Raw genomic sequence first — 25,002 nt, forward strand, 5'->3', positions numbered from 1 at the left:
AAATGGCAAACCATTCCAGTATCTTTGCCAAGAAACCCCCCAAAGGGGTCAAACAGGATGAAACAACTGAATAACAGCAAAAACGTGCTTAGTAGATACTCACTGAATGATTGATAGTTGGGGAAGGGTAGAAGTAGCTTTTCACAGATTTTCTTTGTGGATTTTTTGTTTTACCAATCCACATCTCAAATCCTATAATTATGGCTCTAAATGGGGATCTCAGAGGTTCTCTAATCCAGTCACACCTTCCCCCTTAATATTACAAATGAGGAACTGGAACGTCGTCTAGGGGAAGTGACTTACCCAGCATCACACAGTTCTCTGTGTGAACAGCTGACAGAGCTGGAACTTCTAACTTCCCAGATTCCATGCAGCCCCATGTGCTCTGGCCATCATTTATCCAAACTTGTCCAGCGTAGTGGAGCTGTGTTGCAACAAATAGTATTTCCAGGCCAATGGACCAGCGGTGGCCTGGCTCTTGTTAACAATCCTTACGTGGGGTTTCAGGCAGTGTTCATGATTCTGCCCATGACAGCCCCATACCTTGACCAAATTGGAGGAAAATAGCCATCATGACTCTGTAGACCTGAGTTGGGTCTAGGTGCTGAAGACCCATTCATGCTTCTCTCTGTTGGCTTCCCAAAGGGAAGACTCACACTGATGCTAGATTTCTTCTTCTGGCTTATCATTTATATCCAATCCCTGGCTCATAGGAGGCACTTAATAAATGTTTGATGATTGGCAACCTATCTATCAATGCATTATAGAAAAAGATGGCACGTAAAAGTAGAAAGAGCAATAGCTGTATGAGCCAGACCTGGGACCTGGTCCCCAGTGTGTCACTGACTAGCTGTGGTTGAGTCACTTTACCTCAGTTTCTTCATCTGTTAAATGGGTGTAATAGCACCTGCCTCATGTAATTAACAGGGTTGTTGTCAGGATCAAATGAAGTGAAAATTCTTTGAAAAACATAAATGTAACTTCTCTTATTTGTAACCATCTCATGGGGTCTCTTTTATGAGTTCATTAGGCAAACACATGAGCTGCTTAACACAGATTAATTAAAACCACTAGAATGACTTCATAAGATATAACTATTATGAGTTTCCACTATAGTTTAAGAAACTGGGAATTTAGTAATTAAAGTATAGAGGAACCATCTAAGAAGTAGGCATTTTAGTAATAAATACATGAAGTATTAAATCCCAGTATCTCCTTTGAGGACTGCTGCATTAGACCCTGATATATCTTCAAGAGAGATTAGTGGGTTGTAATCTTTTATTGTTAAAGATTAGGCACAGTTCACAGTTGGACTAACTTCTTTCTTCTAGCATAGCAAGTTCTATGACCAAAAAAGTACGCAATTGAAAAGGAAAATATTTTTCTATGGGCTGAAAGTTTCACATACTGGATTCTCCTTTATCAGTCATTCAACATGTAATTATTGATCACTTAACTGCTAGGCACTGTGGGGACCACAAAAGACACATAAATATGTAATCCTTGCCCTCAGGGAATCTACAATCTAGTTTGGCACAGAAAACTATGACACATGAAACATGATTAAGTATCAATGTGTGTGGTATAAATGTAATTAGAACTCAGAGAAAGATCTGAATAAATAACAGAAGGCTCCCTAGGAAGAATGATGACAGAGGCAATACCAAGTTTGATTTATTTACCTGGAGTATTTTATCTAGAGATTAATTCACGTGGTTTGCCTAACACACACACACACACACACACACACCACACACACATACCCTGACCCCACCCTCCCCCCATGCAAAGTAATCATCACATCTATATTGTAGTAGTGAGAACAACTTTTAACTTATACTCTACTCTGATTCGTCCTAAATTTAACTCTAAATTAACTTATGTAAGTAGTTCTGGGGAATGGCAATATTTTAAGAAACATTGCTTCTATCTACCCTTTAATATGAAAACTGGGGATTTGTGTTTGTTTTGACTGAATTGCAATTTGTTTTTGCTTGAGGCTAAATATAAATTTCATACTAGCACGTACTGTGTTCATTGCCAGTGAATGATGACTGTATCATTCCACAGACTGTCTGAAGTATGGACCTGGTTTTCCCTGACAAAATGTTGTGTTTTTGAGATAGATTTGGAATGACTCCTTATTACTGGCCGAGCTACCTGTGTGTCTGCCAAAGTACATTGGGTGTTTCCTCTCCTTTAGGGACAAGAGGCCAGTTTTATGTACCTGATTTCAATGGAAGCTCCCTTTTGGCCAATGACATTTTGTCCATTTCTGTTCTGAAGCTGGCAGCCCATTATGTATTACCAATGATAACTTGCATGTGAGAGAGGCCATAAAAGTCATCTCTGAAGACATATACTTGGAAAAAGAGATAGGCTGGTCAAATGAAAAGATGGACAACTTGAGTCTACTGGTATCCAAGAAATATTTACAGAACCAGGAAGACCAAGGTGATGGGAAGGTACCCTATGAGGGACTTGGAGGACTGTAGCTGGAAGGGGCCTCAGAGGCTACCTAAAAGAGCCATCTCATTTTATAGATGAGGAATCTGTGGTCCAGTGGCATGAAGTGATTTGCTCATGGTCATACGGGTAATCAGCATTGGGGATAGGATTGGAACCTTCATTCTTTGGCTACTAGATGAGTAGTTTTCCACTGTACCTGCCCCCTTCCCTCAATGTCATTGAAAGATAAGGACAGAAATTGCAGGAGAAAATGGGGTGAGTTCATAATCTGCTTTAGTAGAAATAATATCCGTGTTGAAGAAATGCTTTTCATGCACCCACATCCCATTGGGGTCATGTGAAGAAGAAGGAGGTTTGACAGACACCTGCCCTGAGCAAACCAGTGCGTTAGCAATAACTAGGGGGCAAGGACTCCAAGCAGCTGCAATAAAAGGACCATAGCCTTGGTGAAACAGATTGAGTTGGGCAAATGGTGTACTCACTGGGACTTCCTCCATTTTGGCTTCCTAATCTTTTGTGGAACCCATATTAGAATAAAAATATCCTCTATAGCCTTGTGGTGTGCGGGGAATTTATGTCCTAAATTCCATCTCTGTCTGTAATTACTTGTGTGACCTTGGGCAAGTCATTTCATCTCTGGGACTTAGTTTCCTCATCAGTAAAGTGGGGGAGTTGGACTAGGTGAGCTCTTAGGTCCCATTCAGCTCTAAACATTTGTTTAAAGTCACCTTCACCTCCAGGGAAGGGGAACCCATTCCATTTGGGGATGACTCTTAGAATCATAGAAGTAGAGCCAGCAGGGACCTATTAGAAAGACCTGATTTTGTCTCTTTGCGACTTTTCCCCATTTCTCGTTCTGTTTTCTGGGGCTAAGGAGAGTATGTCTCGTCTCTCTTCCATGCATGCAACATGGTAGTCTGGGAAGGAAGGTGCTAGCAGGAGGGGACATCAGGAAACAATGGCTGGCTTCTATACAGTGCTGTGGCACTTGCAAAGTACTTATTGTCTCAGTCGAAATGCTTCATGGAGAAGGCTATGCTTGAACTGAGTTTTGAAGGAAGTGAAGGAAGTCTAGACCAGTATCTTTGGTATTAACTTCTTACTATCAGTATGTCTAGGCCTGGGGTTCTTAACCTAGGGTCCGTGAAATTCAGTATAATTTGGATTGCTTTGTAATTTTACTTATTTTAATGTACCTCGGGACTATAACTGACCCCCTTCCTCTTCCTCCTATAGTCTGAATATCATTGTGTCTGAAGTTTCAGCGACCTCCCTAAGTGCAGCCATGCTTGTCCCTTCTCTTAGTTATCTTTGACTGCCCTTGACCACTTCTGGTCATCTTATCTGAAACTTTCTGCTCTCTCTTTTGTGTGAGTTCAGAAATGTCCTTGACAAGGCCTACTGTTTTTAGCATCACTGGCTAGTCTGCCTCATCTGTAAAAGTGGGCTGGACTTCAATTTTCACCAATGTAAGCTACAGAAATGACCAAAGGAAGAGTTCAATAGCTTCCTTCACAGCAATGTTATTTCTGTGAAGATGGCTTTTATTCTGACCCGTCTGCTCTAAGACAATTTTTTTTGGGGTGTACGAATGATCTGAGGGCTCATAAAAAAAAGAGAAGATTGTCATAAGAAAGAATAAAAGTATTTCCAAAGGTCCTGAATCCAAATTACTTCTCATGATATTAATTTTTTGTTGTTGTTTTAAATAAAATAAATATAAATATTTATATGTAATTATATAAAAATTACATTTAAAATTTATAATAAATAATATATAATGAAAATAAATAATATAAGAAATAAATAAAATAATTTAAACCCATCCTATTTTAGACTTATATAGAATCACAGAATATTGGAATTGGAAGGAACCATAGTGGTTATTCATTTCTCTTTTGTGCTTGATGTATAAATATTCTCTTCTATGCCCTCACACCTCTACTTGAACATTTTCAGTGAAAGCTTGGGGAGTTATTCCATCTTTAGATGGCCAGTCTTTGTCTGTCTATTGAGTTGAAATTTGTCTCCCTAAAACTCCCATCGATTGATACTCCTTTGCTACTCTCATAGAAGGAGTGTCAATATTTTATCTAGAATTTGTTTGTCAGCTTCACTTGATATATTTATATCTATGGATAGAGACAAGACTCCTAGGTACCTCAGGCTTTTGGACCCTTCCTTGTGTGGGAATTGTCCGTGGATTTTGTGTCCTCTTGTTTTCTTGGTCAGCAGCATCATATTCTGTTCTTTTTGAAGGATCATTTCATCTTCTGTTGTTGCCACTGATTACAGTCCAATGTCCTGGGACTTGGCATTCTTTTATCCTCAAATGTGTGATGAACAAATTGAAACAAAGGAGATGAAAGCTCATTTCTAATCCGGTCATTTTCATTGGGGGCTCAGTGAAAATTCTGAGGAGGGAAAGACGAAGGTCTTTTTTTCAAAAGACAAGCAACTTTTACACACTAATTGTTACCTTAATTTGACCTTTGATGTCGATGAACGTTCTGTGTTTAGTAAGAATGAATGAAATCAAGGTGTCCATTTTGAGTAAGTGGAAGCCTGGAGAGCAAGTCGGAAGTGGCTAAAGTGATCCAAGCATAAGACTCTGGAAGCCAGGGATTTGGGTGGGGCTGCAAAAAAGGGGGAGGCCACAATCTGAGAAACTGTGCTGAGAAATTTGGCAGGATGTCGTGATGGATTGGATTTGAGAATATAGGACAAAGAAGGATTAAAAATAACTTTGCCCTAAAATACTTGCTAGGCATCATGTAAATATATAATATGTACAGAGAGGGTTTTTATTTCTTCCCATAGCTTTTCCCCCATTTTATCTGCATTGCTAAGGACAATAAAAATGAAGGGAAAAAAACAGAACAAAAACAAGAATAATTTCAATGACTAAATAATGAATCATAGGGAGTGGCGATGTCTTACACAATAGAATTTAAGCAATGATAGAAGAACAAAAGTGAATGTGGCATTAAAAAATACAATTTCTTGTTTTTTGTTCATTTCCTCAGGGTCATGGGAAGGGCTCAATGAATAATTTTTTTCTTTGCTCTTATCTGGTTTGCTGCATAATTAGTTTTCATTTAAGATTAAAAGGTTACTTTTATACAACTTTTCTGATGGAATTTCAAGATTTCCTTAAAAAAAAAACAAATCAAAGACATCATTGCTTTCTATAGGGCTTGATATTTAAAAAAAAAAGAAAGAAAATTATTTATGGATTCATTTTGGTAAACCTTTGTTACATCTCTTTCCCACTATTGCTGCACCCCCCCAACTGACCATTTACAGCAAATAAAACATTGAAATACATGCTTACACACACACACACCCTCCAAAATAAAATAAAAATCCTCATTACAAATATGCATAGTCCAGTAAAACCAGTTCCCACATTGGCCATTCCAAAAAGTACATCTCATTCTGCATTTTAAAACCATCACCTCTCCAGTAGGAGGAGGTAGGGGTGGCATGTTTCATCCTGAGACTTCTACACTTGTATTTTATCTCACATTAATCCGAATTCTAGTCTTTTCAAATTGTTTTCTTTATGATGTCATTGTAGAAGTTGTTCCCCTAGTTCTGCTCACTTTGCTCTGGTCCGTTGATGCTGGACATCTGATCATGTCTTAAACACAATAATATTCCCCTTCCATGCATATCTGTAATTTTTTTTAGCCACTGTACAGCTTAGGTTTTGTTTTGTTTTGTTTTAATGACAAGAAAAGTTCCTTTGATGTAGGCCATGTGGTATGATGGAAAAAGCATTAAATTTGGATTTGTGGGACCTTAGTTCAAATTTCTGTTTTACCATTTACTCCCTGTATGTTATTGGGCAAGTCATTTAACCACTCTGGACCTCAATTTCCTCATCTGAAGGAATTAGACTGGATGACCTTTAAAGTCCCTTCTAGTCAGAGGTATGTGATTCTGTGGTCCTATTTGAGGGGGATATAGTATAGTGGAAAGAATACTGGACCCAGGGTCAGGAGTCTTGGGTTTAAATCCCAGCTGAGATGTTCTCTATCTGGGTGACCTTGAGTATATCACTTGGCTTCAGTCTCCTCATCTCTGAAACTGTCATAAGAATGCTTGTAGTGCCAGCTGCAGACCTTTTGGGGGTTGGAGGTGGGGAAGTGGAGAAGACCTTAGTAATCCTTAAAGCACCAAATATTGCTTTGAGACAGAGATCCTTTTGCCTTGGACATTCCTAACAGCTTTAATATGCTATCAACAAGTGCTTTAACCATGGAATGCATGGTGAGAGAGCTGGGAATGCTCCATTTGTTTGCTTAGTGTTTGCTGAGCTTCCTCGTTTATTTTGGATTTTGTCCCCATTCTGGTTTGGGTCATTATAAGCTAACAGCTGAACAAATGCTAGCAGCTCAGTTTCCTCATCCATAAAATGAGGTGAGTTGGTTTATGTATGGCCTCTAAGGTCTCTTCCAGCTCTAAATCCAATAACTTATGATCCTAGGATCTCTACCATGATTTGTACAATTTATTTGGTCTAGGAATACGGGGGAGAAAGGGTGAGTCAGTCTTACTTCTAAAGCCCTCTGAGAATTGAGGCTGTAAAAGGAAGTCTGGCTGTCTATTAAAAGCCTTAAGGAATACTTTTCCTTGTAGACCTGTGATCGTCCATGCTGCTACTGAATTCTGGGGTTCCTCAAGTTTTTATGCCTATGGTCATGGAGAGTGCCTGGAAAAGGATTTGTATCTGGCGTAGTTTATTGTTGGATGCCATTCTTTTTGCCCTTGTCTCTTAGTGGGACAGCCAACATGACATGAGGTACCAGACTAGCTGCAGTTTATCCATCCATTGCTAGCATCCAACCTACTGAAGATCTCTTTCTTAGATGAGGTAGATCTTAGCGTACCACTCCTGAGGCAGCCCTATCCTCTCATGACTCACATGGTTTGTTTCTTGTCTTTGTTCTCAGGATCACACTGTGAATTGTACAAGGATCCCTGTGCTAACATCAGTTGCCTGAATGGTGGGACCTGTGACAGTGAAAGTCTGAATGGCACCTGTATCTGCTTACCTGGGTTTACAGGTAAGTAAATTTCCTATGGATTTTTTTTTTTTTTACTTTTTATTTATTTTAAATTTATGGAATAAAACAAACATTTCCATAACATGGCATAATGAAAAAAGAATATTATAATCGAAGACTTTGGGTTGCAAATGTCAAAGGAAGGAAAAAAGTACCCTGGCTACTTATTTTAGATTCTTACCATTGTGGGTTAATTTCAGTTGCTTGGATTCTCATCAATATATGTATAAAGGTCTAAATGGATGATTGAATCAGGAAGAGTCACTTAGGGAAACAGATTATGGCTTATTACAGGATGCCTTTTGTATAGTATGGTCCATGGGACCCATTTTCAGAGCATAGTGCAGACATAACTTGGAGAAATAATTGATTTGTACCAATTCCCAGAAGATGAAAATGACATTGGAAGTGGGAAGAAGAGGTGGGAGGTATCTAAAAATGGATGCTCCCAATTTCCAGAGAACTGCATAACTCTACCAATGTGTTTATTTAGAAAAAGTGAAAGTTGGGCAGATTTTTTTTCTGAAGGGGTACAAGAACATGCTTTGACCAAGAAAAGTGGAGAGCAAACATTCCTGGTGGAGGATGTGGTATTAATGATGGCATCAGTAGTCTGGGGTGGAGGAAAGATGGAATGGCTGGTGGATAGCGTGGGATGTAGAGCTGGAAGGGCCATCAGACATCATCAGTCCTCTCACTTGACTGATGGGAAAACTTGAGGCCTAGACAGGGGACTTTGGAAGGAAATTAATGAGCTGCCAAGTGTCCAGAGAAAGACAGACAAGGTAGTGAAGGGCTTTGAGTCCCTACCATATAAGAATTGGTTCAAGAAACTGGGATGGTTAGTCTGAGAAAGACTGAGGGTGGGATACAACAGCTGTCTTTAGTTAATTGAAGGGTAAGCAAGTAGAGAGAGGGATTACACTTTTCCTAGTTTGGGCCCAGAAAGAAGAGCTAAGAACAAAGGGTGAAAGTTTCAAAGAGGCATACCTACAGTGGATGTCATGAAAAACTTCACAACAACTAAAGTTGCCCCAGCAGAATGGGCTGCCTCAGGAAGCCATGAGGACCTCATTAGAGGTCTTTAAGCAGAGATGCTGGAGGACCACAGATCAGGGCTGTTTTAACGGGGATTCTTCTTCACATGAGAGGGAAGCTCCTTGGTCTCTGAGGTTCCTTCCAATTAATCAATCAGTAAACATTTATTAAGTGCCTACTATGTGCCCAGCACTATACTAAGCACTGGAGATATAAAAAAGAAGCAAAAAACAGTCCCTGTCCTCAAAGAGCTTACAATCTAATAGAGAAGATAATGCCAACAATATACAATGCTAGCAATATATGGGATAAATAGGAAATAATTAGCAGAGGGAAGGCACTAGAATTGAGAGGGGTTGGGGGGAAGGCTTTCAGTGAAAAATGAGTTTTCATTGTAAATTAAAAGGAGTCAGGTAGGTCAGTAAGTTGAATGGAGGAGGTAGGACATTCCAGGTGTGGGGGACAGTTACAGCCTGATTCATCCAAGCCTGTGAAGACAGTAAATGCCAGAGCTGCAATTGGAACTAGGTCTTTTTTTTTTTTAAGCACCAAACTCTGAATGGCAAAGTGGATATAGTGTTGGTGGCAGGAAGACCTGGGTTCAAATCCTGCCTCTGACACTAATTATCTGTATGATCATGGGCATACTTAACCTCTTGGGGTTCATTTTCTGATCTATGAAATGAGGGGGGTGGATTCAATGGCTTCTAGGTTCCCTTCCAGCTCTAACGCTATAATTCTAGGATGCTTTCCACTACCCTCTGCCTAACCAGAGGGGAAGTTATGCCTAAGGATGAAGGCAATTCACAGAGGAATATGGAGAAGAATAGTTTTCTGTTTCATACTTTTACATTCAAATAACCTGGAGTCAGGACTGTGCGGAATGGGCCTTGGCTATTCCAAGTTTTGAGCATCAGGGAGAGAGGGTCGGGGACGGGTGAGGGGCACTCATGACATTCCTTTTTCCTGTTATATAAATAAGCCTACAATGGACCAGATTCTTGAGCACAGTGTAGGGTCTGTATTTTCAGAGTTTGCTCTGGAAATGTATGGTGGGGATTAATTAAGTTTACAAGTTGGGGAATTTTAGGGAGAAATTCCTATTTTTACCAACAAATCAGAGGCCAATAAAAGTGCCAATTCAGCAATTCAGCATATGTGAAAACTGTTGTTAATGTGCTGACAATATCACCCACTGGCGTGCTCACTAACCTACAAATCTCTGAGAGTCACATTGACAGAACAGTTCCTACTGGAGAATTTGTGTATGTGTGTATGTGTGTGATGTATGTGTGTGTGCATGCCCACACATGAACATATGTGAACTGCTGCGCATGTTTTTCTCCTCATCCCAATTCCAGTGGAGCCATCTCTGTGCAAGGAAAAGAGTCACTACCTTCTCTATATATCATTGCAAGGATTCCTTTTACTGATTCATTTCAGTTCATTTGAATTCAACATACAGTCATTTAATGCCAGTGTTGATATTACAAGGGACCAGGAAAGGATTCTTGTGGGATTTTAACTAAACCTTGAAGGAGGTCAGAAAATCCAGGAGGCAGAGATAAGGAATGAGAGCTTTACAGGCATAGAGGGACAAGCAAGGGAAAATGCCTGGAGTCTGGAAATAGAGAGTCTTGTATGAAGAACTGCAAGGAGGCCAGCGTCACTGGATTGCAGAGTTCATGGAGGAGGGTAAGGTATGATTTGAAAAGTAGAAGGAGACCGGGTTATGAAAGATTTTAAATGCCAAACAGAGGAATATATAGTTAATCCTAGAGATTCTGCAGGAAGCCTTCCCTAAACCCTCTTAATTCTAGTGTCTCCCCTCTTTTAATGATTTCCTATTTATCTTGAATATAACTTGCTTTGTGTATATTTGTTTATATGTTGTCTCTCTCCCCTCCCCCCATTAAATTGTAAGCTCCCTGACAGCAGGGACTGTCTTTTGCCTCTTCTAGTATCCTCAGTGATTAGCACAGTGCCTGATACACAGTAGATGCTTACTAAATGTTTAGCGATTGATGAATTAATTGGGTTTTTGACAACAGTGACCTGATTAGTTTTGCTCTGATAGCTGAATGGAGGATAAACTAGACAGGAGAGAGACTCGAGGCAGGGAAACCAATGAGGAAGCAATTGCAATAGGTCAGCTGTGAAGTAATGAAATCATTCCTTTGGAATTTCTTACCACATGATAGTATTCCATGACATCCATATTCCACAGTTTGTTCAGCTATTCCATTATTGATGGACACCTCTTTAGTTAGTTTCCAGTTCATAAAATTTTAGACTACGTTGAAGGGCATGTTGTTCGGACCAAGTTGATAAGAATCATATTCAACTCTGCCCTGGTCCTAACACATCTGGAGTAGTGTTATGTTCATTTCAAAGGGTTACCTTTTAAGAAGGACATTGATATGCTGGAGAGCATCCAAAAGAGGGCAACAAGATGGTGGAAGACCTTAAGATCATGCCACAGGAGGATTGGTTGGAAAAAAAAAAGACTGTTTTGGTCCTCAGAAGACATTTCTTTGGGGGTGGGGTGGAGTGAGATGGGATAGAATAGCTGTCTTCAAGTTTGAAGGGCTGTCATATAGAAGAGGAATTGGGCTTCCTTTCCTTGGCTTCAGAGGGCCAAACTACCAATAATATATGGAAATTGTAGTCAGACAGGTTGAAGGAATAAGGAAAAAATATGCCAATGATTAGAGCTATTCATGGTGTATTGGGATGCCTGGAGATCATGGGTTCCCCCTCATTGATGGTCTTCAAGCCCAGGCTGGTTGGCCAGTCATTGGTTATGTTGTAGGAGGCATTCTCAGATCCAGGTTGGACTGAGTGGTCTCAGTGGCCTCTGGGATCCTTTTTATCTGAAGCTCTGTTATCCTGTGATGCTTGGGGCTTGAAACAGAAAATTCTAAATAACAAATCTATTTCCTTCCATGAGCACCTGAAAATCTGGAACATCATGTCCTTTGCCATACAATCATCCTATCTAGAGAACCATTTCCAGCATTTACACATGCTGGATTTTTTATTTACTCCAACAGTACTTGGTACTTCATTGCTCTCTCTTTTCTTTCTTCAGTGATTATATTCATAATCAATCTCTGTGCTTTTACTGGCTTGATGTAGCAGATTTTTATTCATTTATTTATTTTTTACTTCTACCTCCTTTTTGATGATGATGTTGAGAAGAAAAATCAATTCCCTTTAAATCACTGTTCTGCTCTAATAACATTTGTGAGTGGAATGAAAAATGAAATTGCCATTTGACTTGCTCCGGGAAAGAGGGGTGGCCAGAGCCTGGAAACCTTCATCAAGTCTTCTTAAGGCATTGTTCTCAATGAATCAAACCTAATTTGCTAGTTTTCATCTAAGGTGTACAAGTGCACAGATCAGTCCTGCAACCTTTCCTCCCATGGATGATAAAATGGTGCTGCTGCAATAGCCAGAGCACCAAAGTGCCCAGTAAGTCTTTAGATGATAAGCTCAATTGAATCATGAACTCCCGGAAGGCTGTGACTATATCCCTTTTCATTTTTCTACCCTAAGTTATGTTCATAGGGTTTTGCATAGCCTAGGCTATTAACAATTGTTGGATTGAATTCTTCTGCATTTAGTATAGACATGCATATGTTGCTATAAGAAGATTGCTATATAATTGCTATAAGAAAAATGCCATGAAAGCTTCTAAGAGGGGTGTCACTTCCAGCTCAGGGACAATCTCAGAGACTGCAGGATTATTCCTTCTCTCGAACCCTCTTCATTCTGATGTTCACACCACCTATCAGCTCTTTAGGAGACATAGCATTAACAGTCTTTTTTTTTGTAAGATAATAAAATTAGATTGGAGGCAGCCACAGAATAGTGGGTAGCTCCCTGTTGGTATCCACTACCTGGGTAGAGCTGGCCTTAGAGACTGGATGACCCATGTTCAAGCCCTACCTCTGATGTGTACTGATGGTGTAACTCTGGATAAATCACTTGACCTTTTGACATCTCAGTTGCAAGCACGATACTGGGTGTTCCCTTCACAGGTGAAATCATAGATTAGTCAGAAAAAAAAAGAAAATAATAACATTTACTTTAAGGCTTTAAGTGTTTTGCATATATATATATGTTTATGCATAAATATATATAATACACACATACATATGTGTATATATGTGTATACATGTATATATGTATTATATATGCATGTGTGTATATATACATATATAGCAGTGTAGATAGGGTGCTGGGCTTGAAACCAGGATGACCTGGGTTCAAATGATACCACTAACACTTACGCTGTGTGATCCTGGACAGGTCACTTATCTCCATGTGTTTCAGGCAACTCCCTAGGATTTTTTACTAAATCATAGATGGGTTGCAATTTGTATTGGTAGAGAAAGTTTTCACACTGGGAGTTTTATAGGAAATCACAAATCCTTGACCATGTACATGCATTTACTAAATCTCCAGAATAACTCTGTGAAATAGGTACCACTGGCAGTGCTGTTCAGTCATTCAGTTATGTTTGATTCTTTGTGATCACATGGACCCTGGCATGCCAGGCCCTTCTATCTTGAAATCTGTCCAATTATTTCCATGACACTGTCTATCCATCCCATCCGCTGCCATCCCCTTTTCCTTTTGCTTTCAATCTTTCCCAACATCAGAGTCTTTTCCAATGAGTCTCATCTTCTCATTATGTGGCCAAAGTATTTAAGCTTCAGCTTCAGTATGTGACCTTCCAATAAATTATCTGAATTAATTTCTTGAAGTTTGGATTGATGTGATCTCTTTGCTGTCCAAGAGACTCTCAAAAGCCTTATCTAGCACTGGTAATTTGAAAGCATTGATTCTGCAGTGCTCAGCTTTCCTTATAGTCCAATTATCACAGCCATACATCGCTACTGGAAAAACCATATCTTTGACTATATACACCTTTGTGGGGCAAGGTGATAGCCCTTGATTAGCCCCTTTTTGCATATAAGAAAACCATGACTCAGAGAAGTTAAGCCGAACATAACTGATCAGTGTCCAAGCCAGGATTCATCCCCATGCCTTTCCTGACTCCAAGCCCAGTTCTCTTTCTACTGTAGCATAAAGGGATTGTGGAAATAAATGTTAGTAGGTAGCAAATCAATTTATGTGAATCTTTTGTTTGTTCTGTGGCCAAGGCCCACTCTGCCATGCCCAGTTTTTGTTGCTCTCATTTTACTCATAGAATTTAAAAAATATTGTGTTTTAAACTTTTTTCTTTTTTCAACTGATCTGGTAGAGAGACAGGGGAGCTAATATGACACAGTGAGGTCTAGAGGCTTATACGAGTTGTGACTTTAACTTTGTTATTGTATAGCTCTGCAACCAATTAAAAGGTTTATTCCATTGCAGTTATCTCAATGACAGGAACTTTTTGGATGGCCATTTGTCAGGAGACATGCATACTTTGGGGAGGGGGTTGGGTAAGCTGGCCTCTGAGGTCCTCTCTGCTCTTCTGTGATTGCTCTGCCAGGATTCTCTGAGTCTGTTTTGACAAGCTTCCCCTGGGATATTGGGAGGAATAAAGTAGAAGAACATGAAGGGAGTTTGAACAGCTGCTGTCATAGGCACCAGGCAAGTGTTCCCTAGAACTGGAGAAGATAAGAGACAATAATGAAATCTGCAAATAAAAAGAAATTGTGGGGCATAGAATGCTATGTGAAAATGGGGATGTAACAAAGAACCCTTGAGAACTCAAAGATAGGAGAAGGGACAGAAAAAAGATGATCAATTTTGAAAATAGTACACTCATCAGATGGGGAAAAAAACACCCTGAAAACACATAAAAAGAAAGATGTCTTTAAAAAGTGCAGAGTGGAGTGCCAAAAGTAACACTTCTAAATCAGTGAACTAAGAAGCATTTATGAAGCACCTGCTGTATGCCAGACATTATTGCTGTACAGAGACAGGAATGGAATTATCCTTGCCTTTGAGGAGTTTACAGTCTAGTTAGAGATGATGTGCAAACATGTAGTTATGTACGAAATGGATACAAAGTAATTTAGGGAAAAAGGCTTTAGTAGTTTGATGGAGATTAAGAAAGTCTTCAAGTAGCAGGTGGTTCTGGAGCTGAGAGTTGGAGGAAATAAGAGGTTTTAAGAGGCAGAGATTAGGATATAGGACCCTTAGACTTCCGCTTTTCTCTTCCTTTCCCTTCCCCCTCCCATCTCCCCCTGCCTCTCTCTCTTCCTCTCTTAAATTTCTGTCCAGTTGAAGTGAACAATTCTTGGAAAGGTTTGGTATTTCCATAGCTTATATTTAGATTACAGAGACACCACCAGGCTATCTCCAAGATAATTCCAGTCTATAGGGTTCCTGATACCAACTACAGGTTGTAGGTGAGAACCAAAGTGGGTCTCAGGTGCTTGGTGCTACCTGAGTAGTTCTTCTCTGGGGCTGAACCAATTGGATTGTTTTCCAAGGAGCTAGACAGATCTGGGGATGGAGAAATAGCCTTCCTAAGAGAGCAGTATAGTTCAAAAGCAAGAACACTAGCACAGGACACAGAAGACATAGGTTCTGGTCCCAGCCCTACCACCTCTCTGCTGTGGGACTTTGGACAAGTCATTTCTTCTCTTTGGAACTCAGTTTTTCGTGTGTAGAATGAAAGTATTGGACTAAATGATTTTTAAAGTCTCTTCATGCTCTATGAGTGAATCAATTGATAAATGAAAGAATAATGAATTATTAATTGAGTGCTTACTATGTGCCAGGCCTTGAGGGTACAAATACAAGAAAGTAGGTCCTACTCTTAAGGAGACTGCATTTTGATAGGAGAAGACAACATACGAAAGAGAACTAGAAAGGGGGTGGAGGATGCATGCAATCGCATGGCCGGGAAGTGATTAGAAGTCTGGTTTCAGGCAATATAAGGGGAAAATTTCACCTACAACAGCCTAGGGACCCAGGAAAGAGTCAAGGTAGTTCTGATGGGAGGATCTCAAGGAGGATGGCTGGAGTGGAGGAGGAGAGAGCAAGGTTCACAAATGTCTGGGAAGGTCTAGAAATGGCTGAGATGATCTGGAAATGGCTGGGAAGATCTGGAAATGGCCAGGGAAGATGCTACAGAGTATCAGTTTAGATAAAAATCCTCCAAAATTCCTCCAAGACTCTGCCCTGGGGGTTCATCAGAATTGTCCTGCACTTCTAAGTGTTTGTGACTGACCTTATCTGTGAAATGAATGAGTTGGACTAAGGGATCTCTTTTTTTGGTTTGTTTTTGTTTGATGCTGAAATCAAATAGATGAGAGAAGGGATTCCAGTAATGAGTTCAACAACACACGAGTGCCATGTGCCGGCACTCTGCTATACTCTGAGGTTGTTGTTCAGTAATGTTCCACTCTTTGTGATCCCATTTGGGGTTTTCTTGGCAAAGATACTGGAATGGTTTACCATTTCCTTCTCCAGATCACCTTATGGATGAGGAAACTGAGGCAAACAGAGTTAAATAACTTATCCCGGGCCACATAGCTAGTAGAGGCTGGATTTGAACTCAGCTCCTTCTGATTTCAAGCCACATATTTTATTCATTGTGCCACCTAGCTGCTACATAGGCTCTGAGGACATGAATAAAAAATTAAACAAACCCTGCCTTCCAGAGGCTTACATTCTACTGAGAGGGTAAGGATAGGTATAAAAGTATGTACAAAATGAGCCTAAGGTAATTTTGAGGGATGAGAAGATGGATCAGAAAGGACTACATGGGGCTATATCCCAAAGAGATCATGCAAATGGGAAAAGGACCCATATGTACAAAAATATTCATAGCAGCTCTTTTTGTGGTGGCAAAGAATTGGAAACTGAGAGGATGCCCATCAATGGGGAATGGCTGAACAAATTGTGGTATATGAATGTAATGGAATACTATTGTGCTATAAGAAATGATGGAACAGGCTGACTTCAGAAAAACCTGGAAAGACTTGTATGGTTTGATGCTGACTGAAGTAAGCAGAACCAGGAGAATGTTGTACACGTTGTGCGATGACTAATATTGATAAACTTAAGCCTTCCCAGCAATACAAGGATCTAAGACATCTCCAGAGGCCTTGTGATGGAAAATGCTATCCACATCCAAAAAGAGAACTATAGAAGTTGAATTGCTATTTTTTTCTCTTCTGATGAGTTTTATTTCCTCTTTATGATGGTTCCTCCTATTGGTTTTAATTTTTACTTACAACATCACTAATGTGAAAATATGTTTAATAGGAAAAAAATAAAACATTTGACTGACTTATGAAAAAAAAAGAAAAGACTACATGGAGAAAGTGGCACTTAATATGTGCTTTGAACATAATCTAAAAGATGAGGAGAGCTGCATTCCAGGCATGAAAAAGATAATTTGGGGCCAGGTCATGAAGCGCTTTAAAGGTCAAAGAGAGGACATCATATTTCATCGTAAAAGCACTAGGGAGCCATTGAAATTTATTGAGTAAGAAAGGGAAAATCATTTTGCAGAATAACTTTGGGAAAATCATTGATTGGATTGGTATGAAGGAGGGAGAACAATTAGAAAGCTAATCCATTTTTTAATTTAATTCTTAAATTAACAAGTATTTATTTTCTCTCCCTCTCATTATCCCCCCCCCACTAAAAATAAAGTATAAGAAAATACTTGTGACAAATAAATGTAGATAAGCAAAACAAAATCCCATAGTGACCCTGTCCAAAACTATGTCTTATTCTGCATCTTGAGTCCATCACTTCTGTCAGGAGGTAAGCATCATTGCCAGCACATGCCTGGTACACAGTAGGTAGTTAATCAATATTTATTGATGATGGTTAACATACTTCATCCTTGGTTTGCTGGAAGGATACTTTGCTGTTGCATCAATCGGAGTTCTTAAGTCTTTCAAAGTCCAGTTCTTGAGTTGATAACAAGATCACCTGGGGTCTCAGAACTCAAGGGGACTTTTTGTTTGAGGATTTCTGGGGTGGTTTTGTCCCAACTCCCCCTCTTGAGTACAACCACTGTATATTCACTTGGGTCTTCTGGATTGTGAATCTGGAGCTGGAAGGGATGTTCCCAGTCACATAGTCTTATTTTCTCCTTTTACGGATAAGGAAACTGAGGTCTAGAGAGGAGCATTAACTTTCCTCAAGCCACATTTTTGGAGTTCAGTTCTGCAGGGTAGTGGCAGATTAGAGTAGATCCCAATGTTCCATAGGAAGATGAAGGTGGGGCAGTTAAAGAGAGTTCTGGAATTGCCCAGGATCTAGGGCAATGTGGGTTAATGAGGTTGACATTCATGGCGGACTACAGAGAAGAGTTAGTGTCCTATTGCATTTTCCTCTGGCTGCAGGAATAGGAGCTAAGGGGAAAGCTGTTACAGAGCTGCCGACTTTCATTTTTCAGGAATTCACAGAATTCCTGTTGGAAGCAGCAAAGAGAAGCTCTGAGTGGCCCTTCCCCTGTTACAAATTGCCTTTCTGAGAAAGAGAACAGGGTTTCTGATGTACATTTCTGCCAAGGCCTTCTGCTCAAGCCTTTTAAGACTTCTCAGTACATTAAAGGCTCACATGCCTTGGTGTCTGGAATACTGTGTCACACCATTTATAATTGTTGGGTGGTTGTCCTTTCTTTCTGAAAGCAATTTCCCCATTAATACAAAGACAGCTTTAGAAATTGGTTGGTAAGAGGCAATCAATTGGATGTTTTCCCTATTGACATAAATGACTATATCTGTTGCAAATAGCAAATTCATTTAGACGGTGCTGAATTATAATCAACCTTGTCCAGCTCAGATGCTGTTAGGGTGATTACAACTGATTTCACTTTCAAAATAATTGAGGGGAAAGCTAAGCATGAAAAAGACCATGAAATGGGATGGCTGTGGTGCCATGATGTACTGGAGTGGAGGGAGAGGGTGCATGTGATGGTATTTCTCTGCTAGAAGAGGTTACAGGTGGTAGGTTTTAGCAATTCAAGGTAAACCAACAGCTGGTAGAAAAGCATCTCCCAATGCTGATTGTGGGTTAATCTTGTTGAGAATATCAGCTTCTGTGTAAACCAAAGGCTTGCTTTTAACAAAGTCATTGCCTACATTGCTTGCCTTCTAAAGGGGTTGGGGAGGGGCAGGAGAGAGGGAGAGAATTTGGAACTAATTTTTTTTAATGAATGTTAATTTAAAAAAAAAATTAATTGGGAAATATTAAGTGAAATAAAATATATATTTTTAAAATAAAATCATTACCTACCAGCATGATCCCAGAGTCCCTAAGGGATAGAGCAAAATGTACAGGGTGGGGCATAGGGTTTGTTCAGATCCAAAGCTAACCATCCAAGTATGTCTTCAGCCCAGGTAAGCCCTAGTATTCTGAAAATCCTTGGCTGTGTAGAACAAATAATCTCTTTGAATAGATCACTTATTCCCTGGGAGATTATTCAGCCATTTGCTTTTAACTTGCGATTAAACATGGCGCATTACACACTGTAGATAGTAGATAGAATGCAGGGCTTAAAGTCAGAAAGACCTGAGTTCAAATCTGCCCTTAGATACTCAATGGCTTTGTGACCCTGGTCAAGTCACTTAAACTGCCTCCTTTCCTCATTTACAAAATGTGGATAAAAATAGCATCTACCTCCCAGGGCAGTTGTGAGGTTCAAATAAGATAATATTTGTAAATCATCTTGCAAACCTTAAAGCACTATGTGAACGCTAACTATTAGCAGGAGAAAGAGGGGGAGTAATGGTAGAAGTGGTAGTAGTAGTTGCCATGGTCACTTAAGCAATAGTCAATTCAACAAGTATTTATTAAGTGCTTGCTGTGTATCAGGAGCCGGGAGACACGAAGACAAAAATGCCCTCAAAGAGTGTACATTTATACTGTTAAACTCAAATAGAAATGGATACTTGGACTGCCTATTGAATTAGAAAACCACAAATTAACATTATCTATGTTGTATTGTATTTTTTTAAATTTTGTTAAATATTTCCCAATTATATTTTATCCTGGTGAATGTTGCGAGCTTGCTAAAATGAGTTTAGTGCTACTGGTGTACATTCTATTCTGCTTGGGGTGAGGTGGAGAGGTGGTGGTGGGATATGATATGTGCTGTTTAGTCATTTTTCAGTAGTGCCCAACTCTTCATGACCCTATTTGGGGTTTTCTTGGCAAAGATACTGGAGTAGTTTGCCATTTCCTCCTCCAGCTCATTTTACAGATAAGGAAACTGAGGCAAACAAGGTGAAGTGACTTGCCCAGGGTCACCAGGCTAGTAAGTGTCTGAGGTCAGATTTAAACTCAAGAAGGGGAGTCTTTTCCTGACTCCAAGCCCGGTGCTCTAACCACTGTGCAACTTACCTGACTGTATGAGCCTTGAAGGAAACTTGAGTTCTAAGAGATAAGGGTGAAAGAGCCTATGAAAAGGATTTTGTAGATTTGTTAGTTTGGGAGCCTATTTGTTATTTTTGTTATTGTTGAACTAGGTAGTTGCCATACATATGTCTGAGTATTTTGTGCCTTGGGGGATGGGAAAATTGAGGCCAGAATAAAAGAGGCTATAAATATAACCCACCTTCAATTTTGCCAGGACCATAAAAAGAAATTATTGATAAGCTAAAGCAAGGCATTTGATGTTGCAGCTGTGATTTGTGAAATACTTTTTATCTACCTTAGGTGAAGACTGTGAGACTGAGATAAACGAATGTGAGAGTAACCCCTGCCATCACTCTGGGACCTGCATAGACCAGACCAATGGTTACATATGTCACTGCCCCCACAACTGGATTGGACCAAACTGTGAAGTCCGTAAGTATTTCTGCATCTTGTTTCCTATGATCAAATATTGAATTTGTAAGATAAGAGGTAGAGGGGAGAATATTGTTGTAGCCTTACCTGTCCTAAAATCCAGTCCTTCCATGTCTTGAAGAACAAAATTTCCATTTCATTTGAAAATGAAGTTAAGGCTTAGATCTCCAAAGGTGTACTTTCTCCTGAAGATGCTACATGTTTGTAAATCTTGGGATTTTACAATGTCAGAAAAAACTGAAATTACAAGTAACTCCAGTGGCAATGGATAGGTATGTGATAGGCATGAACAGACTAAATGGTGCCATCAATGGCTCCTTGTGCTGGACACATGGCATCAAAGCAGTACTTTTCAAGGACCATGTAACTGAAGATGGAGTTGAGTCTGTCATGGGCCACAAATGAGAGATGGCAGATAGATAACCCAAGTGATGCCCTGGAACCCCTTAAATCTTAAAAGGTTGAGAAAAAATATTTCTAGTATGTTAGATAGAGGACTTATAGGAAAATTTGAACAAGAAATGTATTGGATCAGAAAGAATCCCTACCTGTAGAAGTAGGATCCATACTGATAACCATAGATATTTCAATGCTTTCCCAATACTCGTGGCTATTTGGTTAGGAACTGTAGCTATAAAATGACACAATTCTTGAATCTCTTCATACTCCTGGGCTATCCTTGCACCATAATGCTGAGCTCCAGATTATGCTTTCTACCAGATACCTCACCCACCAGCCTAGAATCTTGGGTTTCTGATTGGTGAGCTGTCACCATTCTCAGCTTGACCTGACCACCACACTACTTTTGGTCAGACATCCCCCCACCATGGTCATTTTTCCACCGCACTACTATTTGTTGGCCATCTTCCCACCATGCTGCCTTGTCCCTCCCCCCAGGAAGCTCTGTCACTCTCCTCCCCACCCACTTTCTATTTCTCCCTTTAGGACCAGTGACCATATATCAATAGCATGGGTTAAACGGTTACTCCTGATTCTACTAATCATCCTTGTAATTTCCCCAAACAAAAAAGCCCTCCCCTACCTCCCCTCACTAATATTCATTGTCTTTACCTATTAGAATGTAAACTCCTTTAGAATAGGGACTGTCTTGCTTTTTTTTTTTACCTCCCTTACCCCCAGAGTGCTTAGCATAGTTCTTGGCACATAGTAAGTGCTTAATGCCTTTTCATTTAAAAAACTTATGTAATGCCTATTGTATTCCAAGCATTGCATAAAGTAGAGGGTGAGGTGGGGGAATACAACAGAAGAATAGTTTAAGGAATTCACAATTTTGTAATATACACTGGCTGATTTATATTTTAAGTACTATGTATAAAATCTGTGATTTTATCTCTGTAGATAATAACCTCTCTAGGGGAAGTAGGGCAAGTTAGCAGGCAGGGCTGTCAATCATTTTACTACACTCGTGTGGGAAAAATTTCACTGCTGTCTTTGGATATGTTTTTTTTTCTTTCCATTCCTTTACCTCTTCTCTATGCACTTCTGGAGGCAAAGTATATTTTTAATCCTGGCATTAGGGCTAAAGGGATTATGGATACTTAATTTTCCTACCCAGCTCCCACTGTTATTACTGACTCACTTTATTCCTAGTGATACCCCCTGGTGAAAATATTCTCTTTACTCTGAGAAGTTGTTAAAATAAATCAATAAATGGTCTCTTTCTTTTATAAGATGAGCCCCCAACCAGCTGAGCTCCAGATTTAGATCACCTTTAAACCTAGTATTCCCAGTTTAACTTCTCTTAACATTACCTTCAAGTGTTAGCCATGGTTTTAACAGCTTAGAATTAAGGCAAAACATAGATATAAAAACTTCTAAACACTAGTGCCTTAGTTAGCCACTAAGAGGGCAAGCAAGACTACTGTCTCTTTCAAGGAGGTACAGAAAATAGGGACAAGTTTTGCATTGTGGGTTGGAGTACAGCCTCTCACTGCTAGACAACCACTGATTGCCATTCTGCCTCCACATTCCCAAACTGGTTTGTTGGGCTCCCATCACTTCCTTCGGCTCCTATTTCTCTCTGCTCACTATTGCAAAGGCTGAGACATCTGTATCTTATTTTTTCTCTCCACATGGTTGTCCAAAACTTCTCAGGTCATGGTCTATCATGGGTGCCTGTCACTTCCTCAGTCTCTCATTCCCAAGGTCAAGTCCCTTTCTCAACCAGGAGACTGTCACTCCTCTATAATTGGAAACAACGTTGGACCAAAGTTCCTACACTTTGCTTCTAATTCTCATTTCCCTCTTGGCAAAGGGACATTATGCTAATTTTGAAGAATCTACTGGAGTTTATCTTTCATAAGAACCAGTCTTTGAAAACATAGGCTCACTGCTGCATCACAAGGAATTAAACTATAGTGCAGGCCAGATTTGTAAATGATAAAAAGCTTAACTTTTATTTAACATTAATGAAAAACCTCTTAGGCAGGAACCCTATGTTCTGGAACCCTAAGAGGAGATGTATGGCATTCCATGGTGTGGTGAGTGCTTTTATAAAGAACCACTCCTTCCCTGGAAAAACCTTAATTGTTAGGAATATTTTGTAATACCCCCATGGGTAGTCGAGAACAATCAAGTCAACAAACGTTTATTAAACATTATGTGCCAGGCACTATGCTAATTGGTGGAGATACAAAGAAAAGCCAAAGACTATCATTGCTCTCAAGGCACTCACAGTCAAATGGGAGAGACAATAGGCGAAACAAGTTACATCCAGGATAAATTAGAAATAATCAATAGAGGGAAGGTGCTAGAATTAAGGATGATCAGGAAAAAGCTTCCTATAGAAAGCGGGATTTCAGTTGGGACTTGAAGGAAGCCAGGGAGGAATGAGGAGACAGAGCATTACAGGCATGAGGGAGAGCCAGTGAAAATGCCCAGATGCAGCATCTTGGGAGAGGAGTAGCAAAGAGTCCAGGGTCATTGGGTCACTGAGTATGTAGAGAAGAGTGAGGTATAAGAAGACCAGAAAGGTCAGGAAATGAAGGACTCTGAAACCAAATAGAGGATTTTATATTTGATTCTGGAGGTAAGAGGGAGTCATTGTTGTTGAGTGGTCAGACCTATACTTTAGAAAGATGATTTTCACAACTGAATGGAGAGAAGATTGAAGTAGGGAGAGATCTGAGGCCGAGAGACCAACCAGAAGCCTGCTGATTGACACAGTCCAGGCATGAGATGATGGAGGCAAGTACCAAGATGGTAGCAGTAGCAAAAGAAGGAAGGGGACATATATGTGAGATGTTATAAAGCTAGAGAAGAAAGGACTTTTCAACTGATTAGATTAAGGAAAGAGTGAGAGATAGTGAGGAGTCTAGATTGCAGGTCTGGGTGACTTGGTGGATGGTGGTATCCTCAACAGTAAAGGGGAAGTTAGAAAGGTGGCAGGGGTTGTGGGGAAGAGATAATCAGCCCAATTTGGGACATGTTGAGTTTAAGATGTCTACCATATATAGTTTGAGATGTCTTCTAGACAGTTCAGGATGGGAGACCAGAGGGCAGATTAATCACCCTGCCTCTTGTCACCTAGAACCCATAGTCACATATTCAATGAGACTAATCAAATATTTTCTGTAGCATACCTTCTAAATCCTTTGAAGTCATTTTCTGTCTTCTCTAATGAAATCATATTATCTCTTTTACACACCTCCAAATTCATTTAAAAAAAAAGTTTTGCAGAAGATTAGATTGCGGACGTCACAGGATCATGTCAAGTCAAGTCGCCAACATTTGTAAGCGCTACTATGTACCCAGCACTGGGCTAAGCTCTGGGGATACAAATATATAGTGCCTTACCTCAGAGAATTTATATTCTAAAGGGGAAGACAACACACAAAAAGTAACTGAAAAGCTGACACAGAGGTAAGAGGCTGGAGGAAGGCTGCTGGGGCTGAGGGAATTTCCAGTATCAAAAGGCACCTGGGGTATGGTAAGGAATTCTGGACAGTCAGAAGCAAAGAAAAAAGAGGAATGGAGAATGACTAGCCTGCGGTTCCAAAAGGAACCCACCAATCAGAGAAGGGGCCCAGAGAGGCAAAGGGATGTTCCAGGGTGAGAAGGCCATCTAATCCTACCTCTTCATTTTTTCAGATGAGGAAATTGAGTGTCTGGGAAGTTAAATGACTTAAGGTTAAAGAGATGGTTTCAGAGGCAAGAAATGAACCTATGTCTTTTGACTTGGGGCAGTGAGGTGGCACAGTGGGTAGAATGCCAGTCCTGGAGTCAGTAAGACTCATCTTCCTGAGTTCAAATCTAGCCTCAGACACTTACTAGCTGTGTGACCCTGGGCAAGTCACTTCACACTGATTGCCGCAGTTTCCTTATCTGCAAAATGAGCTGGAGAAAGAAATGGCAAACCACTCCATTATGTTTGCCAAGAAAACCCCAAATGGGGTCAGGAAGAGTCGGATGGGACTGAAACGATTGAACAACAACAACAGTCTCTGACTTGAGAGCTAGTTTTCTTTCCACCATGCTGCATCACCCCCAGGGTGTTTTCGGCTGTTTAATGTATTTTTTGTTTTCTCTTGTTTTCATTAGTGGCTTGAACAATAATTTTTCAATGACTCGCAGCTTCAGCAGATTCTATTTAAAAAACGGGATTAGAATCAAAACAGCCTCG

General features: G+C 40.0%; 1 protein-coding gene across 1 annotated transcript in view; it reads left to right on the forward strand.

Moving 5' to 3' along the window:
- Nucleotides 1–25,002, forward strand: part of DNER (delta/notch like EGF repeat containing) — a 340,534-nt gene that overhangs the window by 297,908 nt on the left and 17,624 nt on the right. The window contains 2 exon segments of the mRNA XM_020970975.2: nucleotides 7,428–7,541; nucleotides 20,229–20,360. Of these exon segments, the coding sequence (XP_020826634.1) occupies nucleotides 7,428–7,541; nucleotides 20,229–20,360 (246 nt within the window).

The sequence above is a fragment of the Phascolarctos cinereus genome, unplaced genomic scaffold (assembly GCF_003287225.1).
Source record: "Phascolarctos cinereus isolate Bilbo 61053 unplaced genomic scaffold, phaCin_HiC Scaffold_7;HRSCAF=346, whole genome shotgun sequence".
Classification (NCBI taxonomy): domain Eukaryota; kingdom Metazoa; phylum Chordata; class Mammalia; order Diprotodontia; family Phascolarctidae; genus Phascolarctos; species Phascolarctos cinereus.